This window comes from Myotis lucifugus, unplaced genomic scaffold (assembly GCF_000147115.1).
Source record: "Myotis lucifugus unplaced genomic scaffold, Myoluc2.0 scaffold_257, whole genome shotgun sequence".
NCBI classification, from domain to species: domain Eukaryota; kingdom Metazoa; phylum Chordata; class Mammalia; order Chiroptera; family Vespertilionidae; genus Myotis; species Myotis lucifugus.
This window is the reverse complement of record NW_005871305.1, coordinates 1-10,720: the sequence shown is the minus strand read 5'-3', so window position 1 is coordinate 10,720 and position 10,720 is coordinate 1. Positions and strand designations below refer to the sequence as shown.

Here is a 10,720-nt window from a genome sequence, read left to right as displayed (position 1 = left end):
CCTTTCGTGGGCTTATAGGAAGGCCCCCAGGTGTTGGGAGTCCCCAGGCCCATGTCCGATGATCTGTCCTGGGCCCAGCGATAACGACCCCCCCCCCCACCACCACAGGGCAGTGCATTGTTCACAGTTTTTATGGCCTGACACGCCATGCAAGATCAGTTTCCTCCTCAAGGGGATGGGGCCAGGGTGGATAATTTGTATGATCCATTTCTAACTCTTGAGTTTTCTGATTAATGGTGGCAAAATCACCAAGGCAGAGTGTGACCTAGAGACTACATGATATTGTTTATTTAACTGATTGGCATTGAGGCAACAGCTGTCCACATTCTCGATCTGTTTCATACATCCACTTTGCGTGGGAACACTAGGAGAAAGGAAGCAATTTCATAGACTCAGAAGAACTGTCAGTTTAAATCAGTGGTTCTCAACTTCTGGCCCTTTAAATACAGTTCCTCATGTTGTGACCCAACCATAAAATTATTTTTGTTGCTACTTCATAACTGTAATGTTGCTACTGTTATGAATCGTAATTCAAATATTTGATATGCAGGATGGTCTTAGGTGACCTCTGTGAAAGAGTCGTTCGACCGCCAAAGGGGTCGCGACCCACAGTTTGAGAACCGATGGTTTAAATAAAGATTGCTTTCATGCAAGAGTGACACTTAAATGTCTCCTGATTTCTGTTCTTCACAGTTATTCATTGTTCATTATGTATATTATTTATCCTAATCTTTTTAGGGTTAAGGTACCTTTGGATTGTAGTTTGCAAATTTTCCTTCATCCAACTATCAAAGTTTATATTTTTTAAAGAAAATAATTTACTTAATTTTATTTTTGATAGTTTCACAGTAGCCCTTGAGAGATCTTAAATTATCCTGCTTATGTTACATCAGGATTGGAAGTCAGTGGTCTAAGCATTGTTTCAATTACTTGGGCATCTTGAAAATAATTACCGTGGTAACAGTATTTGAGGCTTATTTCTGGACATAAAGGCATTCTAGCATTCACCTCTTACCAATTGTGTTTTTCTGGTTCCTATAGATCTATGACTTAATTTTTCTTTTCACCTTTTCTGAGAGAAGAATGTGATGAAAATACATAATAAAAGGTAATAGATATCAACCAGTGGAATAAACAGAGGGAGCTTACTGCTCAAGGGCATTGTGGGGGAGGAACAAACTTTGCTCTGCCCTCAAGTTTCTTCAGGTTGGACTAATAATGAAACAGACTTGAAGCAGATTAGCAGGAGAAAATAACCAACTTTAATACATACATATGTATGGAAACCCCACATACAGGGGAGATTCAGAGATAGAGAGGGCGGTTGAGGTACAAGACATCCTGAGCGAGGGATGAGGTAATGCACCCTGGGGTCTTCAAAGGGTCATTGCAGGACCATCAGAACAGACTTTTAGTAAATAGAAGTGTGCCCTGCCCTATAGATAGTAAAGGGAGGGGCCAAAGTTTATCTTGAGCCCGAAGCTAAAAGTGCTTTTAGCTTAAAGAGTAATCTGCATATCACAGAGGCATATCTTGGGATGACTCATTCTGGTCCCCCAAATATCATAAATATCACGTAGTAGAAGATACCTGGGCTAGCGTCCATGCTAAGGTCCAGGCAGCAGATCAGAGATTCTTTAACTGTTGTCCAATGCCCTGCCCTATGGCTTTGAGTGCAGATTGCTCATTCTCTTTAGCACCTCTGAGGTCCTTTTTGGACCTAGCAACTAACCTCCTTGGGCCCAGGGGTGGGCCAACTTTTTGACTCGAGGGCCACAATGGGTTCTTAAACTGGACCGGAGGGCCGGAACAAAAGCATGGATGGAGTGTTTGTGTGAACTAATATAAATTCAAAGTAAACATCATTACATAAAAGGGTACGGTCTTTTTTTTTTTTTTTTTTAGTTTTATTCATTTCAAATGGGCCGGATCCGGCCGCGGGGCCGTAGTTTGCCCACAGCTGGTCTAGCCTCTAGGAGTCTATATGGATGACTTGTGAAGCCTCCTCCAGATCTCTGAATCGAGCAGATAACGTTGCTAAAAGACTAGTCTATCCTTTAGAAAATGTATCTCTTTAACTATCCTGAAACAGGTTTTGAGTTTTTAAAGTAATAATGAAAAATAATCTCATGATATTAAGTGACTTTTTTTGTTGTTGTGAGGAGAGGGAAATTTTTTGTTGTTGTTGTGAGGAGAGGAGACGTTAAGTTTCTGCTTTGACCTCTAGTATGTTTTTCTACTTAGGAACCTTAACTGTCTTTTCAAGGGTTTCTTAAGATCCCCTGTAGCCGAACCCCTTGGGGTGTCTGTTTTAAAACCATTTTCTAGACTGTCCCTAACATGTAAAGAATCTCTGAGTGTTCAGCACAGGAATATCTTTAAAAACACAAGGCAAGCCAAAACCGGTTTGGCTCAGTGGATAGAGCATCGGCCTGCGGACTGAAAGGTCCCAGGTTCGATTCCGGTCAAGGGCATATACCTGGGTTGCGGGCACATCCCCAGTAGGAGATGTGCAGGAGGCAGCTGATCGATGTTTCTCTCTCATCGATGTTTCTAACTCTCTATCTCTCTCCCTTCCTCTCTGTAAAAAATCAATAAAATATATTTAAAAAAAAATAAAAATAAAAACACAAGGCAATTCTGATACATATCAAAATTTGAGAAACACTGGTCTTAACCCATGTTGTAGAGATTTTTTTTTTTTCTGAGACAGATTCTCAAATATTTTTCTGCATTTTCGTTTCTGAAAAGCTAGTTTTCAATGTCATGATTTACAGGGTGGGTTTATAATTGTGATGCTCACTGAAGTTTGAGAACTGCTGCCCTGGGGAACTGCCTGAACCCCACAATCTAAATGTGCTGACCTTTAGCTCTTTCTTGAGTCAGTTTCTCATCAGGGCACAAGGGGGAGCTCTGGGATCAGAGCAGGAGAAGCAGAAGCTTGTTCTGAGAAAATTAGAATTTTCTTTAGCATCAAGGCCAATAAAGATTTGCGATTTCCTCCTAATGGTAAAGAAATGTTTACAAAGCCAGATACTTAAACTACTTTTGAAGAGGACTTAATTTGCATTTCTAGAGGGTGGGTACTTTAAATTCTCCAGGAGAGAGAGGAAGGTGCTAAGCAGGCAATTGACTTGAGAAGTCTTTCACACTGATCAAGTATTCTCAGAAGGGAGGCTGACAGATAGAAAAGGATGCTACCCCCCTCCGCCCCCACCCCCGGTAGCACTGTGTCTTGGTAACCTGGGAAAATGTCACAAGACCCCCCAGCCCTGAGAAAATGAGACTGTCTTAACAGATAGTGAACGAGGCAGGAGAAAAGGAGAAATGTGTGCTCTCTGCGTAGCTCATGGAGAATTTAGAGAGAGCAGCAAATTATCGGGACCGCCTGCTAATCTGCAGTTGAATCACCAGCCTGTCTGTTTGGTTTGGCAAATGCAGTTGGTTTCTAATTCCACAAAGTGTCTGGAGGGTGTGAGACATTTTAGATAAAAACTTAGCAGCATGATGTCTGTGCTAGACGAAATCTGAGAGCTGGAGTGGACGTTTGAGATTATCTAGTGCAGCTTGTACCTTGGCCAAAGAATAAATTGCTAACACAATAGGCCACTAATATCCCTAAATAGATGCCCCTCCAGCCTCTGTCTGAAAGGCTTTCCAAACCTCTAATCATGACTCCAGGTGGTTAGAGGAATTGAAGGTTCTCCTTTCATTAGGAATAATTGGACCTACGCACTGTGTCCAAAGTGCTTTCGAAAACGAGAGATGTCTTTCAGTGAAAAGGTTATAAAAGAGCCTTATTAGAAAACAGACAGAGGGAACCAGTTTTACTTGGATAATCGAAATGTCATAGCACATTACAGATCCTTAAGTCAAAACCCATTTGCCATTCACAGTGGGAAACGGGGAAGACCCACATTGTGTAGCTATCAAGTGGCACAGTCAGGACGGACTGATTTCCTGACCGTGTTTGTTGCTCTTTTCGTGCCATCCTGTTTTCATCTCTTTATTTCCCTCCTTCCACTTCCTTATGGTAAAGATTTGCAACGAAGCATGCTAAGCAGAGCAAATATCACATTTACCCAGGGATAACTCAACTGATCTGCATATTATGGGCACCTTCCTTTAATGAGTCAACTTTCCTCAAATACAGTCTTCTTTATTAATGTGAGTTAGAGGGAAAATCAGTATGCTCGCTCTCTCAACACTTACAACCATATTTAACTGCTTGGGTAGTTTATATATCAGCCTAAAATTATTTTGCCAAAACCTCCTTCAAATTCCAAATTCATCTTCATTGTAGGGGTAGCCTCCGGGAATACTGTCTCTCAGAAAAGGGACGTTTCAGAGTCCTGCCCTGATAGTGTTCAGTGTTCAGTGTGCCAGGGTTCATCCCACAGGCCCTGATTCAGGGTCTGTCAAAGTTATTGGATGCTAGTCTAGTGTTTTTCTTTGGTCTTTGGGGAAGGACTGTTAAAGCCCAAAGTCTATCTATTTTAAATTGTTAAGAGCAAGAGAATAATGATTGGTTTAGTGAGTTCCTTGTGTTCTTTTTCCTCTGCACTATTTATGGACAAGTAATAGATATCTAAATCTGTATAAGTTAAGTAAAAAAGGTAATAGAATTGAAAAGATTAAAACCAAGTATGGTCGTATAACATTAAAAAGTAAGGACACATATAAAAGCATTATGTGCATAAACAAAAACATCTAAAACCCATTCTGATCAAGAAATGGAAATGCTCTCATACAGAATTATTAAAGTGATACAATCCAGACATTAATCAGTAATCATAAGACATGTATATTAAAATATCACAGAACAGTCATAACACTTCAAGATCAATTTTTAAATAAGGTTGTAAAGCTTTGACAGGCATTTATTTCACATATAGAGTCTATAGATAAAAAGGACTAGGGGATGTCAGTTAATGTAGTTGGTCCAGGTCTTGATCAGATGCTGACTTTTGGTTATTACCCCAGGGTAATCTTTAGAAAAGAAGGCTTTTGCAGGAGACTGGTAGAATTTTCTATCCCTGAATATAAGAGCTGTGGGTCAAACTGTCTTACATTCAAACCCAGTCAAAAGCGATTTATGCTCTTCAGCCTTAGGGCAGATGAAATTGGAGCACGATGCAACAGCATTGTCTGGACCCTGCCAAGATGGGTTTCTGCCAATGACAAGGCAAGACTAGAGCATCACCCATCCCAGAGGATGTCAGCCTTCTGGCTCCAAAGTCTTCTGGCTACTGGGAATTTTAAGAGACCCACCAAAGCACCACCTGAAAGAAGTTTAGCAACATTAGTGCCCTAACATCAAACAAGAAATGTTCTAGGCACACAAGACTGTGGCCATTCCCCCCAGTTTCTGGGACTAACTCCAGAAAGGATCAGAAATGTACTGACAAGGTAGATGAATTTGTTTAACTTTGGATTTTGAACAAAGCTTAGGCAAAACAATTTGACACTGCTTCACCAACTATCCAAACAATTAATGGGAGGCTGAGTGTTAGGTCATCATAGTTCCAAAGAAAACAAGATCTGTCTGCATGAATTCATAATATGAACCAAGGAGATTCTTCTGTAAGTACAATGATTCATTTAAAAGAGGACACTAATAACTCATAGCTCAGTACTGTTATGTCCCAGGAAATATATTCCACTTTAAAATCTAAGACATAAGTGCCCAAAAAGAGATTCATCTGAATTCTTACATGTTGCCAGTGCCATCCTGGTTGGTAAGGCAATCCCCAAAGCAAAATAAACAGGGAAATTTCTTCCTCACTTATCAATAAAACCAAATCAAGATTCACCTGGTTGTCCTTTGAATATAAGATGGTCTCTGTGCCTAGAATTCACAGCACACCTGTTCATCCTGTACAGCTCTAGTCTTGTATGCTCCAGCGATCCATGCCCTAGTCCTGTCTCTACAACATTTACTCACTGGTTTCTATGGGGATTGCATGGACCAAAAGTTATAAAAGAAGCACAATTAGTGATACCTCTAGAAAGGTGAGGGTAGAAGGTGAAGATAGTGGTAACTCAGGTCTTCAAATGGAAAAGTATTTCACATATTTAGCAATAAAGTGTTTATCTTAGTATTCACTTTTTGTTTTTCTCTTAGTAGGAGAAAAATATTTTTTCTCTTGCATCTTTTTTTCCCCCTTCATTTTTTAAAATCCTCACCCGAGGACCTACTTAGAGAGAGCAAAGGGGAGTGGGAGGGAGGGAGGGAGGGAGAGAGAGAGAGAGAGTGAGAAACATTGATATGGGAGGGAAACATCAGTTGGTTGCCTCTCATACTCCTAAGTGCTCCAACCAGGGATCAAACCTGCAACCCAGGTATGTGCCCTGACCTGGAATTGAACCAGCAACCTTTCAGTGCACTGGACAATGCCCAACCAACTGAGACATTCTGGCTGGGTGGCGGCTTCTTCTTCTTCTTCTTCTTCTTCTTCTTCTTCTTCTTCTTCTTCTTCTTCTTCTTCTTCTTCTTTCTTCTTCTTCTTCTTCTTCTTCTTCTTCTTCTTCTTCTTCTTCTTCTTCTTCCTTTTCTTTTCTAAAATTTATTTTCATTTTTTGTATAAGAACCATCAAAATTGTTACTGCTTCATACATCCTTGTTTCACAGGAAAGGCTTGATTCAAACTGTGAAACTTATATTTATAACAAAGAACTGAATTTGAATATTCCACACTTTAAATGATTCATTGGGTTAAAAGAATTAAAGAATTGATTCTAAATTAAACTGCTTTTAACCTAAGAATTTCTTTGAAAAAGTGAAATCTACCAAGGAAATGCACTGAATCATTGTAGTATTTTGACACCAAATGGCAGCTTACAAAGTACTTCAATGTCTTGATTTTTTTTTTTCTGTTCCTGTAGCTCTGCAGTTCTTTAGAAAGTGATGTGCATTATTAATAGTGTTTTATATTTTGAAGTGCTTTAGACTTTTCCAAATTGTTCTTTCATTTTATCCTTTATAACCACCCTGTGAAAGCAGTATAGCAGACATTCTGCTTTTGACAAATTACAAAAAATGATATGGTAGGAGGGGTGTTGAGTCACTTATGAAAAACACAATCACATGAAAGTTCAGTTGGAATTGTAAGCCAAGCCTTCTCTCCAGGGCCTTTTGCAACTTTGATTAATTTTCCCTTTTTCTTTGTGATTTGAGTTTTTTCCCCCTCAAACTTTAGCAGGCCTACTCTTTTATTTTCTGAAGATAAACAGTCCCCCCCCCACCCCCCCCTTTAAAACTTCTATGTGTTGGAAATGTAAAATAGAAAACAATTTGGGGAGGCCAGATTCGAGCAAGAAAGCATGCTGGTAATATTTGCTAAATAATCATAAGTGTCTTTATTTTTAAAATTGCAAGTCATTGTTAAGAAAATAATCAATGTATTCTTGAAGAATTTTTCTAATTGGTTACCCATTTTTTCCCAAAAGAACAATTTTGAGTTGCTTTTACTGATCTGGAAGGTGGGCATTAGGAAGAATGTTTAAAATTGACATAGTGTTTATCTATTGCACTTACCTTTTAAAAAACATTTTTTATTAGTCTGGATATATGTATTAATCCCTTTTTACACACCGAGAAATTAAGAGGGAAGCCATTTTCCCAAAGAATCACTGTTCACCATTGTTCTTCGCTCTGACAATAGCGGGCCTCTGTTTCTGAAGCATGTAGTATACATTCCGCCCATGTTCCCTTAGTCTGCAGCACACAGACACTTTGGAAAGATAGGTAGGTAAAATGCAGTCAATTTTCAGGCATATAGAATTTTTGTGTGTTCATATTCTAGGTAGCATGATATATTTAATTAAGAGTGTGAAATGTTACCTTTTTGGTAGACTGAAAATTACAGTTTTGGCATTTGAAGTTAAAACTTGAAAGGATGTTTTTCTTTTTATTCTCCCTATTACTGTGTATCTATCTTTTTGCTTTTAAATGTTTCAGGACACCTGTACTCAGCACCAGTTAAGGCTGAAGAGCTTAAGTGGGGTGTAGTAGACAAATGAAGGGAACAATATTTCTCTAGTTTTACAAATTCATAAACAGTCATTCCTACTAGAATTTTCCCAAATACCTTCTTTCTTCAGTAATCTCTACACAGTAGCGGCAGGTTAATTTTTGAGCCATGCTGTGTTTATCTGCCCCTAAAATGGAAGTGGCCAGTTGACACTAATAGGCCCACTCCATCAGAGAGCAGAGTTTCAAAAAGTCTCCATTCAATTCCTGCCTGGTGGTTGCACTGTGTCTAAGTTTGCACCGGTCTAAACTTCATCCTTCTTTTCCGAGTGATGACTGTAACCACATCTCGAAGGAAGTCGTCGTCAGGTCGAGGAAACCCAAGATTGCAAAAAGCATTAGCTATGGATTGACCCGATGGTGGTTTTGTGTGTTTTTTCACTTTAGACAATTTTGTTTTCATGTCTTTTCCCACCTTTTGTGGACCACGGTCCTGTGTATCATTCTGTCCCCTAAAGCACCTTGTCCACATACATCACCTTAAACAGAAATCGCAACCTCCTGGGCAGCTGTTCAATGATTCTCTCTCATCATTGATGTTTCTGCCTCTCTCTCCCTCTCCTTTCCTCTCTGAAATAAAAAAAGAAAAGAAAAAGAAATTGCAACCTCTGGTTACCACCCAGGGCACGCCTGGTTGCCCACTGCTCACTCACTGCCTCGCTCTTGGAACTCCAGCCACAATGACCTGCTTGCAATTTCCTCTCACTTCACCTGCCATTTCATCCCTTTGGCATGAATTCCCTTGTTTTCTTCCCTCTATTCTGGCTAACTTCTATTCTAGAATATTCTAGATTTGGTTTAGATATAACTTCCACCAAGAAACCTTCCCCGAGCTTTTTATTTATTTTTTGTCATTACCTGTGCCTTTCTCTCCTTTAATTTTTTTAAAAACAGCTTAATAGAGATATATTCACATACCATTACAATTCACTCATTTAAGGCATACAATTCAATGGTTATTATATATTTAGGTATGTGCAAACATCACTGTAGTTAATTTTAGATCTTTCTTATTTCCTTAAAATGAAGCATCATACCCTTAATCAGCTCCCTAAACCCCAGCCCCCTTCCCAGCCTAAGCAACTACTAACCTACTTTGCATTTATAAATTTCCCTGTGATGGACTTTGACATGAATAACAACACATGACACATGGAATTTTTTATTGGTTTCTTGTACTTAGCATAATGTTTTTGAGGTTCGTCTAATTTGGGGCATGCATTAGTACTGTATTCATTTTTGTGGCTGAGTAATAGTTCATTGTATGGATATACCACATTTTGTTTATCCATTCACCATCTTAATGTTGAGGGACATCTGGGTTGTTTCCACATTTTGGCTGTTATGAATAATCATGTACAAGTTTTTCTGTGAAAATGTTTTTGGACATTCATGTACAAGTTTTTCTGTGAAAATGTTTTCATTTCTCTTGGGTATTTACCTAGAATTGGAATTGCTGGAACATGTGGCAACTTTCTGTTTAGTTGTCTGAAGAACTGCCCGATTCTTCCCAAGCACCCTCACCGCTTTGCAGTGTGTGAAAGTCCCAGTTTCCCCACATCCTTGCAACACTTGTTATTCTCTGTCCTTGTGATTCTAGCCATCCTAGTAGGTGCAAAGTGGAATCTCATTGTCGTTTTCTCTCCTATAGATTATTTTTTTAAATGTATGTTTTCTTGGTATCCACGCATTACTTCCCAGTATGCAGTCCACACTCAGGTGTTGATTAGACTTGATTGAATGTGATACAAAAACTGTCTTTTTAAAAAATTTTTATTTCAGCAAGTGTCCAGCAGGCACCTGTGATGGATGTACATTTTACTTCCTGTGGGAGAGTGCCGAAGCTTGCCCTCTGTGCACAGAGCATGACTTTCATGAGATTGAGGGCGCCTGTAAGAGAGGATTTCAGGTAAGGAGCAAACTGTGTCATTGAAGATACAGTCCTTCAGTCTAACATCGATTACATCAGAGAAACTCAGATTTGAGAGCATGGCTAAAGCTTATAGTTCCCTTAATGTGACATTAATATGCATTTAAAATCAAGTGTGGAAGCTAAACTCCCATATGCTGAGGTAGCTGAAGTTTTACACTGAGCATTCAAAGACAGTGTTGCTTACGTAGAGTGACTGTTGAGCAATTTCTTTTTTAACATTATTAAGTAGGCAAGGATGAAAAGTTCAGATTCACAAAACATGATGTCTTTTAAATCCTCGTAATAATAATGATATACTTTTAATACTTCACAGTGGAAATCCATCTTTACCTTTTCTCTAAAATTATGATAAACTTATTATCTTATAATCATTTTTTTAGAGCAAATGAAAAACTAAGATGCATTCCCCTTTTTTTGGCTACCAAGTTTAACTCAAGTTTTGAAAATCTCAACTACCTTTATTAAAATATTCTTTAATATTTAATATTTCTATTCTGGAAGGTAATGATTGGGAGTTTAAGATAGGTCACAACAGTTCCTCTAATTTTATCTCAAACTGTCTTCATTGAAGAAGTTCTGTTCAACATGTGATAAGAACATTAGAAACAGATAGTGGTGAGATGATCCTTTTAGACGAGAAAAGGGCGCGTTCAGGGTGGTATGGCCGTAGACAGATGATCCTTTTAAATATATGTTTTGATCTTAAGAATAATATCTTTTGATGTATTTGATATGTTGATCCCCCTTCATAATCA

The 10,720-nt window shown here is 38.8% G+C and overlaps 1 protein-coding gene across 1 annotated transcript in view; it reads left to right on the top strand.

Moving 5' to 3' along the window:
- The window catches only part of LOC102428512 (UPF0577 protein KIAA1324-like), a gene marked incomplete at its 3' end in the record, with an annotated part of 52,018 nt that extends 42,077 nt beyond the window's left edge, over positions 1-9,941 (top strand). Inside the window, exon 18 of the mRNA XM_023762725.1 lies at positions 9,815-9,941. Within this exon, the coding sequence (XP_023618493.1) occupies positions 9,815-9,941 (127 nt within the window). The remainder of the gene's footprint in view (positions 1-9,814) is intronic.
- Positions 9,942-10,720: the final 779 nt, after the last annotated feature.